Source organism: Ischnura elegans, chromosome 1, assembly GCF_921293095.1.
Source record: "Ischnura elegans chromosome 1, ioIscEleg1.1, whole genome shotgun sequence".
Classification (NCBI taxonomy): Eukaryota; Metazoa; Arthropoda; class Insecta; order Odonata; family Coenagrionidae; genus Ischnura; species Ischnura elegans.
In genome coordinates, this window is record NC_060246.1 from 136,880,407 (window position 1) to 136,899,548 (window position 19,142).

The 19,142-nt window shown below is 39.5% G+C and overlaps 2 protein-coding genes across 2 annotated transcripts in view; one reads left to right on the forward strand and one right to left on the reverse strand.

The window, feature by feature from the left end:
- The window catches only part of LOC124170623 (mite allergen Der f 3-like), a 49,903-nt gene extending 45,005 nt beyond the window's left edge, over positions 1–4,898 (reverse strand). The window contains exon 1 of the mRNA XM_046549467.1: positions 4,370–4,898. Within this exon, the coding sequence (XP_046405423.1) occupies positions 4,370–4,424 (55 nt within the window). The 5' untranslated portion in view covers positions 4,425–4,898. The remainder of the gene's footprint in view (positions 1–4,369) is intronic.
- A 96-nt stretch (positions 4,899–4,994) lies between these two features.
- Positions 4,995–17,078, forward strand: LOC124170631 (androgen-dependent TFPI-regulating protein-like). Its single transcript, XM_046549491.1, has 5 exons — positions 4,995–5,292; positions 10,519–10,662; positions 12,129–12,355; positions 13,833–13,984; positions 16,391–17,078. Exons 1-5 carry the CDS (start codon positions 5,074–5,076, stop codon positions 16,438–16,440), a joined length of 792 nt encoding a protein of 263 aa, XP_046405447.1. The 5' UTR covers positions 4,995–5,073; the 3' UTR covers positions 16,441–17,078.
- The last annotated feature ends 2,064 nt before the right edge of the window (positions 17,079–19,142 follow it).

The following is a 19,142-nucleotide window of genomic DNA, read 5'->3' on the forward strand; positions in this document are numbered from 1 at the left end:
TATGTTTTCACAAGTAATTCTAATAGTATTTCTTTAACTCATTCATCAAAATCACGACCCTTAAAGTTGACGCAAAAAAATTGTTTTCGTCGATCGAGTTCCTGTAGCTGTATTGGGCCTATACCTGAGCTACTTATAGTTTATTTTTCATTCAGCAGTTTTAGCGTCTCGTAAAAGTCTTTCGTTCTATCTTAGCTGTCGTTTTAGATCGTTTACCGTCCAATTCGGAAGATCATATCCTATTCATCGGCTCCGGGCAGTGTCTTTGCATCTCGAAAATACTTCCCAGGGCCACGTACAGGAAGTGCCGTTAAGCCTAAGATTCTATTGACTAAAATATATACGCTCTGAAAAGTAACGACTAGGTATTTAAAATATGTAATTATTTTTACGCCAATAAATCTAATAGTTAATCCAAATCATGACCCCATAAGTGGAAGCAAGAAATATGTCTTCGACCATGGAGTTCCTGTCGCTGTATCGGACCGTCTATGCATGATCTACATGTAAGTTACTTTCCATTTAGCGATTTTAGCGTCTCGTAATAGTCTTTTCATTCCAGTTACCGTCCAATTCGGAAGATTATAACCTATTTATCGGCTCACGGCAGTGTCTTTGCGTCCCTAAAATACCCTCCAAGGCCACACGCTCAGGAAGTGCCTTTGAGCCAAAGTGGGAAGGCGTCCCTCGGATCTTTCTCACCCGTTTACGCAAGTAATTAGCGCCGCATCCACTCGTGACGTCGCAACCGCCGCGCCTCCGCCCGCAGTTGCCACCTCTCTCCTAATTGCGGACGCTCCCCGCCGTCAAAATAAAACATCAACAGAGATGCACTCGTGGATCCGCGAGCGACAAGGGTCGCCTTCGACCCTCCAGTTCACGAGGAGCCGATATCTTCGCGCTATCGCATCTCAAGTGATTTCATAAACGTGCACTATTAGCAGGCTAGCTATGATATGGATTCCTCGTGTGCAATCGACTGAACAAAGGTCATCTCGCATCGAAAACGTTCGCAATGTGCAACTGTAAAAACGCGCGGGAATTTTCCATGGCAACCGAAAGCCGCACCCGCAGCATCATGTACAAGGTGTTCCAGTAGGATTCTGTAACAGTTCAGGAGATAGATAAGGAGATAATTTAATCATTTTTGTCAATAATCATGGGGTCGCAAATCGTTAGTTACTGACAATGGTACATGAAAACGAAATTTTTTTTAATGCACTCAGTAGTTACCATGACAACAGTTTTTCTTGAGTATTCGACCTTTTCGATGTTTTATTTAATACTTTGCATTTTTAAGGATATTAAATAATTAAGGTTGGACGAAAATGTGCGATAGTAAGTGTCTGAAACGATGAATCTCAAAATGGGTGAGATTGTACAATCGTATCGTAGTTACTCGCTCAAAGCTCTTGTTTAATCAGGCTCAGAGATTAATTGTTTCATTCTATTAAAATCGCTTATTTTTGTCCAACCTAAATTACTAAATATCCTTAAAAATCCAAAGTTATAAATAATATGTTGAAAAGGCTGGATGCTCAAGAAAAAACCGTTTTCACGGTAAATGCAAAAAGCATCCAAAAATGTTTGCGTTGACATAGATCGGTAGCTAATGAGTTGCGACCCCGTGTTTTTGGACAAAAAATGCTCAATATTGTCCCCCCTACCAACTGCTGAAGTATTCCAGATTCCTTCTGAAACACCCTGCCTAAACTTACCATGTTATCATGATTTACGTGTAGAACCTACTTATGCCATTAAAGATTATATTAGAAAATTGGCGATGAGAGCAATCTTTTTTTTTTTTGCTGGAACCAAAGACTAAATAACTTACGCTGGAAAGGATGTTTCAAAAGTGGAATTACAATTTTAAAATTATTAAAATTATAATCGGAAAAGATTTGACTGTTTAAAAAGTGGCTTTACAATATTTAAGTTAATATCATTCTTATGGGAGAAGAAAATACTAATTTCGCCTTTTCATAATTTTTTCTGTTTCATTGTTTTTTTCATTATTTAGTAATTTGAATACAGCCTCCTTTTATAAAAATGCAGTACTGAAAATTCATCCATTTACATTCCTAATGTGGTAGTAAAAATCCACGCCCGACAATTCGATTCCAATCAGGAAATACCTAAGGAATCACAGTAGTAAAAACAATAAGCCGTGTTCCAAGCCGATCGTCAGGTTGAAGGTTTGGCATTGAAACGTATTGGTGGAAAGTTCAACGGTCGATCTTTGTTCAGTCGACCTTGAATACAAGGACGGCGGATTGAATTGTACGCTCCTGCTCTAAGAACCAAGAAATCACGTCTGAAATTACAACAAAGCATATACTAGTAAGTTGAGAGTATAGAGAGGGGAAAGGTCGAAGAATGGAATGACGTCACTGTATTCGCTGTCCTGAGTCAACTCGCAGTGTTGAAACTCAAGTTTTTATTCACCAGCACTGCTTGAGTCCGCTATCACTCGGATAAAAGCACTTCCGAAGCGCAAGCTAAGACAGCGAATTCCTGCGTTGCGTACAATACGCTCTGCCAGCTCTGACGCGTCGCGACGTCAGCATCGCAGACGGTCTCGATGCTTAATTTATCGTGAGGAAGGAAAATGTAGCGGTCGAAGATGTATTCTTTCATACAAGTAGAAAGGAAGAATCAAGCATTGTCTAATGTATGAACAGTACAGCATAGGAATCCATTGTCATCGCGTCACCGACGGAATGGTGGTCGGAATTTCACGGGGAAATAACCTGTAATTGCCAGCCTCGATGGCGGCGGGGTAAAGTCTTCGCCAGTCAAAATAGAGGTCGCGGGTTCGAGTCCCGCCTGGGTAAGTTTCCCTATTCAAGCATGGTTGTTCGTGTACGTGTCATTGTTAAATTTGTTGAACACCCTTACCTAAAATGGCCGAGATGAGCTGCTTTGGGTGGTTTGGGAATAAGATAAAATAAAAATATAATCATGCCTGTTGTCCCAATTATAGATACATTCGGGGTGATATGAAATATCAAGTTAATAACTTTCTCAATGCTATTCCTCGAGGTAACATATACTCTATTGCAACTATTGAGAATAATTTACTATTTTTTCATTGCTTTATTTACCATTACAAGTGCTTTGTAACAAGGGCGTACCCAGGATCATAACTAGGGGGGGGGCAAGCCATGGTCTAGGGGAGGGGGGGCAAGTCATGGTCTAGGAGAGGGGGGGGGGGGGGCAAGCCATGGGATTTATGAGATTATTTTCTTGAAAAAATAGTTTTATTTTCGTTACATATTTTATACTAATACATATCTTTTTTCGTGGGTTTAAAGAAAATTTGTTGAATACTTTTGTTTCAATTCAGTACTGATTTTGCATAAAGGCTTTTGCGATTTTTGCTTCTAGGGGGGGGGGGGGCAGCTGCCCCTCGCTGGGTATGCCCATGCTTTGTAATTGTCCTTGCGCTGTTTTGGGACTGCATTAAATAAATAAAATAACTCGATCGCTCTGCTTTCATGGCCGTGCTAAGGAATTTTGAAAACCGATTAAAATACGCCTAGAGTGATATCATCAATCAAACTTCAACGAGATGGCCTGGGACCTCCTCTATTAAGTCCATTTTTTCAATGGCTTTGAGTGTAATACGAATGGAAGCTTAAAATAGAAGTCACCTACTGTCTAACTTTGGATTATATTGAGCCATTTGGAATCGAGCCAAAATGCGCAAAAAATAGGAGAATAAATTAAGTCGTGACAAACAAAAAATCTTCCTCATTCAGTATGTAATGTAAAAATTACTGTTGCCGGTTATTTTGATGAGTTCGTGACGTCATTAATATCCTTGATAATTGATTTGAGGGGATCGAGTTGGTGTGGTTGCTATTCTTGGCTTCCCACTCCGCGAGCCTGAGTTCAAATCCTGGCGGTGGTAGAGAATTTTCGAGGTTTACCTAATCACAGCTTGAGTGCTTTGTGGAGGGGTTTTCAAGTACAACGCTCTGTCCGTCGGATGGGACGTTAAGCCATGGTCCCCTTGGCGTCGTCCGTGTAAGCAAGCTAATGCCGACTCTCCATCCTTCCTACTCCCTACCATTACGGCATATATGGCCTAAGCTATCGGTCGCCTCCACCAAATACCATGCTGTCATTGACTTGTTCAGGGGAAACTAATGATGTTGGGAAGGTGTTGCTGTCAAGAGTTTAAACAACAGCGTACCATCTGAAATCGATTCGGGAGGATGAGCAGTCCTCCGGAACGGATTAATATCCCAAAGGAGGGGTCTAATGTAATGGCATAGGAGCCTATAGAAAAGATGCATTGTTATACTATGATGCATTCGGCGGACTACGAAGGGAAACCAGCAGGCGTTTAAAAACCCGGACCTACCGCAAGACAACCGGACTGAGACATCCCTCGCGCTAGTGTGTCCCTCAACGCTCATCCCGGAAGTAGGAAACCGGAAGACAGAAGATCCACTTTCACCCAGCGGCGAACGCTCTCCCGCGCACACTCGTCCATTAAGTCTATCGCGGAGGACAGGAAGACGCCATCCAGTCCTATCGCAAGCGAGCGGCCCACCGAGGCGCGGCGAAATGCAAAATTACCGGGGACTCTCTTTAAATAGTGCCGCGGCGACAACTCCTCCTCCTCCTCTGAAAAACCCCATTCCCCTCGCGATATATCCCCAATCGCGAGGTAACTAAAAGGACGACCAGCCAGAGCTTCCTTCCCCTCCGTCCATCTAACTCCCCAAGTACATCGGATGCATACGCCAAGTGCTCGCTCGGACATCGGGCCGATAACAATAGGGGAGGAATATTGCGAATCTCTCTCTCTCTCTTCCCATTAGGCTTGACCGGGGTTCCTGCGTCATGTGGGAGCTGCTGGGGAGGAAGGGAGGGGGGAGGGGTTTCAGCACGCGACGCATAGGGATGTGGAAAGGGGACGGGAGGGAGGGGTTGGGAAATTGAAGGGGGAGTAGTCGATGGGGGGTGTGGGGGGGGAATGGTCGCGGCTCGCGGGCGACCGCCACAGAAGAGTTCACCAAAGGCAAACAACACACGTGAGGCGACCTCCGGTTGGATCGCAAGATGGCCGCCTCCGCTGTCGCAGCTGCAGCAGCCGGGGGAACGGGCGGAGTCTTCCGGGCGATCTTCCACGCGGCCGTCCTCGCCTACTACTACTACGTGGACCACCTCCTCACCGTGGGGGTGGGGAGGGTGCATCTGGAGTTGGGCAGGGCAGCGGACGACCCAGAGATCCTGAGGTGGAGGAGTGGCATCCCGTACTACTTCACCTTCTGGAACCTGGTAATCATTCTTCTGGCGCTGAGCGGTGGAGAGGCGCGCTATTGTTAGACGAGTTGGTGGCCGCGCGTTTCGGAAATTGGTGATACCCTCATGGTTTCCGGGTTTTCACCCCTTCATTTCATCTCAGACGACGAATACGGGCGGCGCGCCGGTAGATTAAGTGCTATGGGGTGTGAAATTCGGTTCCATTATGTTGCCATGTGTGGCGATGAAGTTTTTGTTTAAGCAGTAAAACATTTGCAGTTTTGTCTAAAAGTACTTTTTATAGTTATCTTATTGTAATGCTTTTCTTTCCTAAATAATGTGCTCCCATTCAAAAGAGGTCTGTACGATTATTTCCCAAAAATCTTCACGACCGAAGGTAGTGCAAGCACGTTCCTTCCTGGCGCCCATGGTGAAGACAGTTTCGCCAGCAATAACGCCACTGTGGGTAATGAGTGGAGTTTGATGCAAAATGGGCCTGTACAAATACGCCTAAGTGGTCGTAGTAGTGGTCGCTTTTTAGTCAAAGTTATTTTGATTGGCTGAAGTCATCTTGAGAGTGGCTTCCGTGAAAAATTATCTTCCTAGTGTGGAGGACAGAGTAGTTCCATTGAAATTTTTTGGAGTTTTGGCGAAATTTTTGACATGACAGAAGATTATTCGAGAACTGTTCTCGGGTTTCCAGCTGGAACAATATTTCATTGACCTTCGACGTTTTGGCTCCAAACTCGGGTGCCTTCAGGGAAATGAGTCACTCTCGTCGGAAGCCTAAACGTCGCAGGACAAGACGGCAATGGCCCGGCTGGATACTTGATAACAGTTCCTGAATGTCATTCGCAATGAAAACACCTAAGACTTATTTCATGATAATGAAGCGTTAAATGGCAATTCACAAGGCATTTGTGAGTCTGTAAACCACGGCTAGCATTACAGGATCCTCCAATCAGTCGCTACCTGTTCTGTCACCCACCGCACATTTAAGTGGGTTATCACTCGCTACGCTGATTGTAGAGCAATCCGAATATATCAAGGAAATACACTATTATAAGGGCTACTAAATTTATATTTGAGATGATATACTTAATCGATTCATTGTCATTTCTCGCATATACAAATATATCAATACACATACAATACATATCAAATACAATACAATACAAATACATATCAACAGCAAAAATTCGGAATAAATAAATTGCTTCGCGCTCATCGCCGCTACGGTCATTTCTGAAAAGCGAGTGAGGGGATAGCATAAATAAAGTTTTAACCGGACAGACTCTTAATATTCCTTTTCCCCCTTTTCCATTAGCCCAGTGGTTACAACAGAAAATCAATTCGTTGAACTAGAGGGAGAAAGAGAAACACTTTATCCCAGCATCGCACATGTCGTGCTAAATGTTTACCCTCAATCGACTTATATCGAGCTTTGCTTCCTGTTCTCAACACCATATGGCTTTGACATCCTTGCAATTTAATCATCTCAGACGCTTGAAGTAAGTTTACTGACTAGCTCTCGTCTAGTGCAAAGTTTCAATGAGGGGATTGTGATTGTGAGATGTCTTCACATCTCAACAGCGTCCGCGCAACAACATCAATTAAAAGGTGATTTACAACTTTTAAGTATTCGGCTACTTTCTCCATTTTCACTCATTGTCATTAGTTATTTCAGTTTCAGTTTATGAGGTGCAGTAGTTTTATTCAATATTTTGGATACCTCTTTACCTCAGGAGTGATTTACACATATAGTTTTATTTATACTCGACTCTCATTAGTCTAAAACCAAGTATTGGACTTGATTTTTCCTACCAATAACAGTGACCATGAGCCACTTAATTTGATTTGCCTATTTTTTCAAAGAAAGCGATTAAATATACCTAAACAGTTTACCTATTAATGGCATTAAATAATTGAGACTTTAATTGCGATGCAATGAGATCAATATGCGTTATTATTTTTCGTACAAGAAGTAAGACTAAGGGCATTATCCGTTATTTTTCGTAGAATTTCAAACTGAAAAGTGTTCTATAATTAAAAATCGATGCTAATTATTTTTTATATAGTGTTTTATATTGAGTAATAATCCGCACTAGTTTTGATTTATAACAGCGTTAATTTCACCGTCTTTTCTTAGAACTCACGTCAGTTACACACATGATATACTGCACATGAGTTAGCCAACTAATGCTGCATTATGTACCAGAAACGTTGTATATACTAATGTTACCAGAAATGATTCATAGGGTTACCCTGATAAGTCGATCAGCCCTATTTTTTCAACCATTCAGCTATTTTACTTTTTAATGGGTATTTCTGATTTGGCCGATTAACTATTTATGGGATTCTTCACAATAAAACGCTCCAGCCCGAAGAAATCTGATAATTTTCTCTAAATCATCTAATTTTCGGTTCCTTTTGGAGATTCGACCGCCTGTACATAAATTATACGCAGCTTTCTATTAGCCACGCTTTGTTCTCGATTCTCATCTCCACGAAGGCATGACTGGAGAATTTAGTAGGTATATAATATATTGGTCAGATCCGTTATCACTGATTAAAATGTTGAATGATGCCGGAATAACACAACTGCAATGTGTTACAGGAGTAATAGAGACCCAATAAGTGGCTGCCTATGAGAAAACTTGTGGGCATTAGTAATCTGCTGTTTAATTGGTATCTTATTCGGCGTGACTTATTACCAATTTCGACAGTCGCCTATTTTTGACCCTCGATTCAATGTTGACAATTATATAAGTTCTCTGCATCATACTGCTTCTTGCTACGAAGTGAACAAAAGTTTGCTCTCGCGAATTCCCATCAATATTAGAATTGGGAACCAAACCTACAGTAGAGTATTTGCACGCTTTTGGGAAGCGATCTTAAAAAAAAAACTTAAACCTCAGTAAGACTAATTCCCGAGTCTGAGAATAGTGAGGTATTTTTAAGTGAGATATCAATTATTTAAATTTGCAAAATTAATGTTGCACTGAAACACCAGGCAGCCATGTTCTCGGAGATGTGACGTCATTTATTACCATGTGTTTTCAGGCATAGCTTTTTCATTGAGGTGAGCCCCTCCACAGCGTATTCGAGTTCGGAAAGAAGGCATGGAATGAACCAGACGTGTGCACATGCCATCATCGACATCTTTTCATTGTATTATTTCCCAGTTACCCTGGCGACAAGAACTCTCTATCAAAGTTTCTTCCTCAAACTATCTACTATTTCACTAGTACCTCTCGCTCTTCGGTTCTTGCTTTTACGTTCATTACCAGATTTATATTGACATTACATATATTATTGCAGAAATTTCTTTTCCTGCCATAACGTACATGCTCCATTAATGCTGCACCTAGAGTGATAAATGAGGTACCATATCAATCGTTTTATAACCGGCTTCTGACGAAATATACGACCTCAATCTCAAAGTTCACTATTTACTCATAAATTTGGCTTAAATTTTAGATTTTTCCATGTCGATTACTCGCTCGAGGTATATCGACTCCATGCATTTGTTTTATTTTAAACTTCAAAAAAAAGTTTTAAAAGCCGTTAAATCCATAACTAAAACGAGAGGCGTAACAACTCAATGAAAAGGATTGATAAAGCTATGACAATCAGTAACGAAGTAATCTTAAATAATATTCGGAGAGAGGTTAAGTATCGTTTGGACATTTGTCGAGCGACTAAGGGTGTGCATAATGACAAGGGCATACCCAGGATCAAACCTAGGGGGGACAAGCCATTGTTGTTCAAGTTATAGGTAAGATTTAAACTTGGAAAAGGTGAATGAAACCAACATTTTAAGGAAACTGTAACAGCTCTTTATTAGTTTTTAAAATTATTTGCTTAAAAAAATATTATTTTCCTTAAAACCGTTGGGATATTTGCTTCTAGGGGGGGCAGCTGCCCCCTCCTCCCCCTCGCTGGGTACGCCCATGCATGCTGAAATTTATTGATTATTTAAAATAAACTGTTTGAGGAGACAAATTCGAACAATGGAAAAAATATATTAACTGGAAGTAATTCTGTTTTCGTTTAAACAAATTTTAAACACAGCACCATTCATTATCATAGCCCTGTATATTGATAGCTGAGTCTAATCCACTCAGCTTTATTTTCAGTACAACCTCAACCTCTCGATAATGATGCGGTAAAGTTGAAACCGGTTAGTTCGTCCGAGACAAATTAACCGTCAGACACTTAACTCCTAAGCTTGAAATTTTAAGGGCACGTAGAATATTATTTTGTCAACATGTTCCAGCTTTTAAATTTCATGATGATCATGAGAAAAGGTTTTAAATAAGTAGCGAAAAAACCGGTCGAGCTACGAATCCCTGAAACTCGTCAAAACTCATCGTGAAGGCAGATTTTATCGAAATTAAAAGTTTTACGCCCAATTCATGGCAACTTGCTCACACACATGTAAATAAATAATTGCCTCATTTTTCGATCGCTTGTGTTGGTGTCTTCTCTCGCTATTACTCAATAAAGTTATCTGAAGATACATGTTTATCAGCTATATGTACTTGTATCTGTTTCCTTTGTAACTTACTTGGTTGCCTATCACATCTACTTCCCCTATGCACTCGCCAAGTGCATTGATTGATATTATCTCCGGGGTTTCCTTGATGCAATTTTTGATTGTAATGTTGGGACATCCACGATCTATAAGGAATGATTACGGACGACGGTGATTACGGAGGAAAAATTCGATCATATCTCTATCATTCTATCATAGCATTTGTAGTTTGCCATGGTAAAGCGAAAGAAAAGGAACTTTGAGCTGTAGATATAAGTAGATAATTTATATTCATCGTCATGAAAAATTGTCCGTGAACTTAACATAACTTGAAAGTGTCGGCGTTGTTCAAAGTTTATTTCTTCTCACTATCACTTGGATTTTTGATTTTTTTACCATAGCTGCCACAATTCCGGGTATTTTTGTGCTCCTAAGTCATTTCTAGAGGCCAAACCACTCTCATATACTTCCTTCGCAAGTTTCTTAGTCTTCAAAAGCGATCCTGAATTGCAGAAATTTGGTATTTCGTCGGTCTGTTGGTTCTGCGTGGAAGCGAGAAACTTGAAAATTATTTAAGTATACCGGGACTAGACAATTGAAAATTATTTGTGTTTACTCATCCATTTAATAAATGCCTAGGGTAGTCATGTTTAAATTTACCTAATTATGATAGTAATATATTCATGATCTGATCAAGCTCTTTATGTTTTTATTCCCTATTTCAGATCCTACACAAAGTTTACTTTACTTGCTGTTGCATCGACAATCTTTCGGAATGCTTCTCCTTTTATGGACCTATAAAACTCCAGAAGACGGCGCAAACTGTTCGAAGGATACTGTTTTCGTCACTTTTTTTCCCATATATGCTGGTAAGACCTACGTTGACTCTCTCGAGGTTCATATTTCTATTGTTGGGTATATTTCCAACCCCTGCCTATCAAATTTTGAAGAGAAAAGTACCATAATTTTGAACTCAAGCCTCGCTGCAGCATAAATAATGGCAGATTAAGGATGGGGTGAATCGCCCCCGTAATTTCTGTAAAATTTTAAACGAATCTTATAAGGTTATTCTCCGCTGAAAGTTTTTATTTCATCAAATTAACATATATATTTAAAAAAAATAATTGATTATATCTAAAATCCGCTTGATTTGGTTTATTATATTTCACACAATTATCGCTGAAAGGTTTTGTATAGCACCAAGGTGCCACGGAAGGTAATAAACCGCCCCCTTGCCCAAAAAACGACCCCAATCCGCCCCTACCATAAATGACTCATAATGATATTTTAAGCCATAATCTAAACAACCTTTAAGCAGAAAAATCAAAACTTAAAGTTTGTAACTAATATTTATTAAATATTTTTTTCTTTTGTGAAGGAAAATAACTGAGATTTTATATTTCGGAGGGGTTCTGGACCCCCCGGATCCTTCTCTGACTATGCCACTGAGGTGATGGGTCGAACGGAATTAACCAGTTTCTTCATTCATTAGCTCACTTCCATTAACTCCGAAGAAAATTAATAAAAATGGTCAATAAAGGGCATGCTTATGAGAAATTTCTTATTTTTACCAATTGAATAATGCAAAGCTTGTGAATTGTGTTTCCTCAAAATTTCTGTGAGAGGTCCTGTTGGTTTCCCGTTTGGTAGACAATTGATGCACACACGCCAGAAATAGCTCTCGTTAATCTCTGAGCATTCCAACTACTCACCCATATTAGACTTATAATCACTATTTACTCTTTTGATTTATCATATTGACATTCTAGTAGCATGGACATGCCTCTGGGAAATTAAATTTGTAGGTTATTTTCTTCGTTACTCTATGCAATAAGATTTATCAAATATATAAATTGATGATAACACCTGTAAATGTTAATTTTAAACTATCCAGTGGTAAAAAAATCTGTCTCGGCCATTCGATGTACTGAGTCTTGGATATGCATTATATTTTTATGCGTTATATTATTATGCATTTTTTCATTATATTATTTATATTATATTTAATTTTTTATGCATTATATTAGGCAACGTTTTGTTACCTAACTCCTGCTGAAAGACTACATTTTGTCAATTATTGCCTCACTAAAATGAGTAAAAGCCTCTCCATCTATCTCGTAGGTACGTGGGCATTTTCTGAAACTCATTCTCGGGACGTAAAATCCTATTTTGAATACTAGTTAAAAACCTGAACTGCGAAATTTTACGCATGTAATTGAATTTTGACTCTCATTTATTCTCTGTGCATCATGTAGAGTTTATTATAATGCATCATGCATGATGTTGATGAATGCCATGTTGTACCTAATTATCCAACGTATAATTCCGGATACAGCTGGTGGTCATCAATTTCTGGGCCCTAGCCTTCTACGACCCTGATTTGGTGTTCGTCCAGTACCTGTATGCCGGTCCGTCATGGGTCAACCACGCTTGCCACACCTTCATCCTGCCCATAGTGCTATTGGAGATGTACTTGAGAGCCGGCACGGACGAACCCTGGGGCAAGGGGACATACCTCCCATTCTTCATTCTCCAAGCATTCAACTTGGCGTACGGAATCACGTGAGTTCACGTAAAAGGTTTGAAATTCATAGTCACAAATTATTCATACCAGTTGGTACACCACACTAGCGTACGAATAATAGTCCATATCTCATCCTTTATATACTATACCAAAATTTTGTATCTCATTGAATCGAGTGCCCTTTTGAAGGTAGTTTACTCATGAAATTGCATATATTTTGCAAAACATTTTTCTCATAACCTATCCATATTCCAACATTTCTTAGGATATTTCAGTTTCAAGAAATTTTATTTAATGATCACGCTATCGCGAAATTGCGTCTAGCGTTTGATGCTTGAAAATAATAGATTTCCAAAGAAAGACATCCTCGTCGACAGGAATTAATTTTAAGGCTAAGTTCCAAATATTTACGACTAAAGGGATGATATCTTATCAGCAGGATGCCATCAAAATCGTTTCTAACTGTGAAGGAATTTAAAACAAATTCTTGGTAAGTTCCTTCATGGAAGTAGACGATGGTCTTGCTGAGTCTAGAGAAACCTCTTTTTCGTTAAATTCACTCATTTGACGGATATTTATCGTCTCCACGATTGATTTTTCTGTTCCTGTTTCTTCATCAAAAAGATAAATTCTTCACTGAAGATAGAAAATTTCAAATTTGTTAAGAGTCGAAACTTATCTAAGATTTGTGGAAAGAAGAAAAAGATAATGGCCTGATATTGACTTTTTTAACTGACCTTCTAAATGAAAGGGATCTACATCCAAGATTGAATTCATATGATCGACCTAAATGGGATAATTTTACTCAAGTACTCGTTTTACTCGGTGGAAGGCAAGAATGGAAAAGGAAGACCTCGAGCAAAATATATGGAACAAGTAAAGAGAGATGTGAAAGAGAAGAAATACGTAGGAGTGAAAAGATTAGCTGATAGGAGAACTGAGTGGAGAGCTGCGTCAAACCAATCCTAGGATTGTTGACCAGAGATGATGATGACTCGTTTTATGGATACTTTTTACATTACAAAACAGTGATGAAAGGTGAGTGTCAGCTTGGTGGTTTAGTTGGTACTTGAGAAGTTATTTGAAGAACCGTCAAATGATTCTTTTCACAACGATTTTCATCTTTTAGTGCGTAACTTCGCACCCATGCTCATGGCTTAGCTTAAAGTTATTTGTCCGTGGAAGCTTTGAAAATCTGTTTCTCATGACACTGAATGTTTGGATATGGCTTCAAGTAACTTCAATATCATTCACGGTATTGCACACCAGTTTCTATCCTGTCAAAGAATTCTCATACAGTGAAAAACCAGTGTTCTTTAAGTTAAAGGCAGTATGAAAGCCACCTAATATACGAACTATGTCTGGGAAAAGACAGTCGACGAGTGAATTTTAAGCCGAATACTAGTCGAAGTCACCAATGAAGACTGTCACAATCGATAACAATCCATAACTTGTCTCACAGAGGAGACATTAAAAATAGCCGTCATTTCAATACGATTTCTTTCGTCATCACAGAGGAGCCAGTTCTGTGATTCTGAGAGGTTGCTGGCCGTATCCAGTCTTCGACTTGATGAGCAAAGGTGAAATCATCATGTTCTACATCTACGTCCACGTGTCATCCACCATTTGGCTCTGGCTTCACAACTATTTAGTCAACAACGTTTGGGGTGAGCATGAACATGCACTTTAACCATCAATTACATCGTCATTCAGATCTCTCTGAATCGTTTATTCGTGTAGGAATGTTTCTTCTGGTTTCGATCCGGATTGAAGTATCCATTATTTCCAACATTTTGGTCACTGACTGGTTTATCCTGCACAGATTTGTATCATTCCCTGATATCCCTGCGTTCCTATTGTAATATTGGTTGGCGGCATGGCACGGCGTGATTTTAATGGTATTTGGAGGCGCGCCATCGTCCATCGCTGGTGTCCTTAAAGGCTTGCGTCCTGTGAACGTGACCACCATGTGGGGGCTATCATAAATTACGTGGGGGTTTTAGGGGGGAAAGGAGTCAAGCCGATTAATACCCAATCTCACGTGTGGGAAAAGGGGAGGTTCTGGAAAGTATCACGTAATACATTTTCCCGCAATAAACAGTGTAAAATTGCGAGAAAACTGGGTTAAATTGAGCAAAACGTGTTTCTCTATGACTAAATTCTACACAATGACATTTATCGCGGTTATGCCAACGACACAAAGTAGCACAGCAGCTCTTCAATAGTTTAGGTATCGGCCAGCCATAAGGTGATTCCACATTTGTGACATTCTATTGTGACATGGCTTCAATCCACTTAATTTCAATTAAAAATATTTTTTTACTCAGCCAACAATATAGATAAATGTATGTACACTGTAATTATGCATTTTGTAAAAATCTCACGTAAGACTAGAGGGAGGGAAGCTAAGCCAAATCTCATGATAAATCTCATTAATCAACTCACGAAATTTATGGACGTCCCAGATATTCACTCAAAAAGAAATAGGATATTGGTTTCAAGGGGGAATGAAGTCCACCATTCAATATTCAGACATATCCAGCTGTGCTCCGATGATAAAACAAAAAAACTTTATTCGTCACAATAAAATATAATCATTCCGAACAGAAACATTCAAAAAAGCAAACTCAAAGAAAGTAAAATTAAGTGAGATCGTGTATCCAACACTGGCTGGTAGATTTAAAAATAAATGTGGTTATATTCCACACATCGTTTATTTAAAAAAATACCGGTATCCACCTTTTTAGGTCATTATCAAGAGATAACAGAACAGTAACTGGTCCAAGCCGGGACCGAGACGCCGAGTCTGCTCAAAATAAATGTCGTATATCTCCGAAAAAGCACTCATTGAAGGGTGGGCACTCATCAGTCTCATCGAGTCTTTCTTTAGCTGTTTATGACGATTGGAACTCAATTTTCAACAATTGGATCGTGGACGGAGCCCGCCGGGATGCACCCTAGAGGCTGGGCCCATTAGCCTTGAGGATGTGCGCTCTGCACTTCGATAGGGGGTTGGAAGAGAAGGGAAAAGCAAGGAGACGTGCCGCAAGGATCCCGACAATGCCTTCGGGTTGGGGATAGGGACGGAAGGGAAATGTTGGAAGAATCCCGCGCCGTCATTTCGACTACGCGAGCTACCAATAGAGAAACCATATAACTTGTAGCGATATACTGTTCCTAGAGAAATGGAAAGTCATCTCACGAGAGAGTAATCCATAGGTTATTCTCAATATTCAATTTTCACCAGTCGGTCACCAATTCACGATGAAAGGAACATGCATCGGCTTGGAAGCAAGCGTGTCGCCGCAAGAGACAAAAATTACCACTTGCCGCCACACCGATACTACAGTCGGCACTTCCGGAATGACCGAAATTTGAACTCAATTTTCAAGCCTTTATAAGTGCAAAATAAAAATTAACTATTGAGTTTCCATCCTAATACTGAGAATATTATAGTGGATTCCCGATATTATTTTGAGCAAACTCGGCGTCGGATCCGTGAAGTCGACTATGATTCTTTTCTATAACCTTTGCAATTACCGTGTCGTGCAAGCAGAGAATGTTTCGATCAACGTCCCGGCAGGAGGTGATGCCTGCGACTCTAGGGATGTAGGATGGGGATAGAGAGAGGTGGGCGTTGCCATGGTTTCTCAAAAGACTTTGTAAGTGCATCGAAACGATAGGCTGTGTCAAAAACCCTCTTCCCGCTTGGCAAAACAGTTAACTTACTTACGAAGCGTGCGCCACGGAAGTCTGAAAGCGACTGAACTTTCCGGAAGCTAGGCTCGACCTATTGCATTTTGGTTGGTTTTATGGAAGTATGTGCACTCCGCCCTCACCCCATAAAAATTTTGGGCCGCCTCTCAGTCGCAAAGATATTTGAAATAACCTCTAGTTATGGGTGCCGGCGGCGCAGGGGGGCAAAGTTCAATTCCTTCATTATCGTGCCCAAGTCATAGACCGAGGCGTCGGTTTTCATGGATACTTTTACCTGACTCCAATCCCGAGGAAATTCCTACATGTTATATTCCTGAATAGCACCAAGTCTTATATTCATTTCTTCGTGCTTGCAGGAACCCAGAGAGGAACGTCGAAGCCCAGTGTCAAGAAGAAAGCGAATTGAAAGAGTGTTTACCTCATTTCATCTCTACCTCATTGTGTTTTAATGAATCAGTGTACTTCGCGTTGAATGCGAAGTATGGTGATTTGATCACGGGTCAATTTTTTGACCTATCTAAAGTATTGCCATGATTTCATTCCTCTTAACGTTTCCGTGAGCGCGTGATAGCTTCAGGAATGTATGGATGATATTTTAATTTTACGTACGTTTTACGAAAGATGAAACACGACTGGAATTTCGTCAGTTGTCCTGAATAATCAAAATGGAAATGAGTGTTATGATAATTTTCAGTAGCAGCTCATAAATTTCTGGATCCAGGAGCTCTGTGATATTTTAGAGTGCTAATTTAAGAGTGAATATTTGCATCGGAAAGGTGCTAAATATTTATGCTCAATGGATAAAATGTATTCTATTCAAACTAATACTGCTCCATGAGGTATTTCTGCCAACAAAAATAGTTTTAATGAAAGATTTGTCAATTAGTGTTATTTGATTCGAGAAATTTGGAGTAAAAACTTTTAACCTCAATAACTTAGAAACATTTTGAATTCGACTGTAAGTTTTCAAATTGTGACCATTCCTACTGTGAAATCAATTTTAAAGCACAATTGAAACAAAACGTGTCAAAAATTTTTATAAAATTGTAACATTCGTGCAAAAACCAATTTTGCCATTTTTCTACAAATATAGAAAGGATTTTTATTAATTACATGAAATGGGAATAAAAATTTCTTAAAATATTCATTTACAGATTAATTGACGAACAAATAAGTCCATTAGCTTCTTTTATTTTCTATTTCTAAGATGCATCGTCATTCCTTGATGTAAGTATGATCAGGGTGTAGTCCTTTATGAGGCATTTCAACCAAAATCAGTCAGTGACATTATTCTACCCCAATGATCTTCGCCGTGTAAGTTTATTATCGTCATTTACGTGTCGATTTCCAAAATTTGAGTTTGATTTCGTTTATATACGCTAAAAATTTTCTTATGCAGCTCAAGAGGCCGACTTCTATTCAGAGTGATTGTCGACAAGTTCACTTTGTGGAAATTCATCGATAATAATGATACAAATAGCTGTAGAAACTTTTCACACTTTTTATTAATTTGCTCACCCGTTTTCAAAGTTTTTACATCAGATATCTCTTGATAATGATGTGAAAACATTGAAACCGGTTGAAAAAAATTTAAAAAGTCTGGGAAATTACTACAGCTGTTTGCATCATTACTAAGGTAAATTCTCATTAGAAGTTTATGTGTATGTGGTATTATTGAGAACGTTTTGGCTTTTAAGTACCGAAGCTTAGGTAATGGAGCGCAGTGACTAAGGGGACAGACCACATTGATTCAAATAATCTCAGATCCTGAGGACCTGTTCGCAGCCTTGGCTTTACCCACCTCACCATCGACCTTTTAGAGTGCATTTAAGTATCTTTGTCCACGAGTCTCGCCCTTCTGAACGCACTGAACCCTGTTTGAAACTTTTTAAGTCCTGAAATCATGTAAATGATGCCAAGTATTTTTCGGGTTTCGAAAATATCGAGGTCTCTCTTTATAAATCCCATGGTAACCCAATGTTAAAAATTTATCTTGAAACTTATTCGCTTTACAAAAGAATGCTGCTGTTTGTGGAGTGAAAAATTCTATTTCATAGACAAAAGATCAGAGTATCTTGAAACTATGGCCGGAAAATAATGCGAACAACACTCGAACATGTCAGTTACAAATCTCCGTTGTAAGTAACACTGAAGAGGTAGATATTAAACCAAGGACGTTTGAAGTATCTATAGTTAGCTAAACCACTTGCATATTTTCCTTATCAAACACTCCTCCAGTTAATCCGAAGGTTTTTCTTCATAGTTTGAGAAATTGATTGAATGATAAAATCTTGATGAATTGCGCTGTCAAAAAGTCATAGCGATAACAGGTTTTGAGCACCGTTTGACCTTTGCCAGTTGTAGTTCCGCAATGTTCATTCTTGATATTAAGTTCACGTGATAAAAACGCCTCTGTTTGAAATGGATGAATTATTACATTTATCCAAAAAAAATCAGTGCTACAAATTCTATTTTCCTCCAGAAATTAATTTTAAGGATGCTTAGCTTATTTGACCGTCAGTAAACATTTTAAAATGACACAATACTTTGCAATGCATAAGTGTCAATTGCAAGTGACGGCTTTGAATCTCATAGCAACATTTTAATTAGTTAACCCCTCACTCAGATGTCATTCAGAGGATTCCTCCTTAATCGAGAGAGAAGCTATTAGACGCACTCATTTTTGGCGAACCTCGATTAGGAGACGGATGGCGCGAAAATGTTTATTTTGGCTCTTTTGAACGCAACATACCTGCCATACCCAGATAAATACCCTGCCAGCTTCAATGTTCGTAGTTTTTTTTCGTAAGGATTGCAAAAATGCAATTTTTGAAAGTTGAATTCTGTAATGCATCCTTTTACGCAATTGCCGTCTTGGCGCTATTTAGGTACCTCCGTCTTATCTTCTATACTTACAAAAGGGGATATCTGTTTGTCTGTCCGCTATGCATTTCCATTGAACTGCACAAATATCGACCAGAGTTAGCACATCATCTGCATCTCATGCTCCCAAATCACCTAGTGCTACTTTTTGTTTCATCCAAAGAGTCCTTAGCGTCATTTTCCCATTACCATTTGTCACGCCACGTCATACAACATCTGCGACTG

Bases quoted from the DNA above. Each gene is read 5' to 3' on its own strand.
- LOC124170631 (XM_046549491.1), top strand. From the start codon at position 5,074: ATGGCCGCCTCCGCTGTCGCAGCTGCAGCAGCCGGGGGAACGGGCGGA. The intron at 5,293-10,518 runs GTAATCATTCTT...TCCCTATTTCAG, and splicing joins ACTTCACCTTCTGGAACCTG to ATCCTACACAAAGTTTACTT. The intron at 12,356-13,832 runs GTGAGTTCACGT...TCGTCATCACAG, and splicing joins AACTTGGCGTACGGAATCAC to AGGAGCCAGTTCTGTGATTC.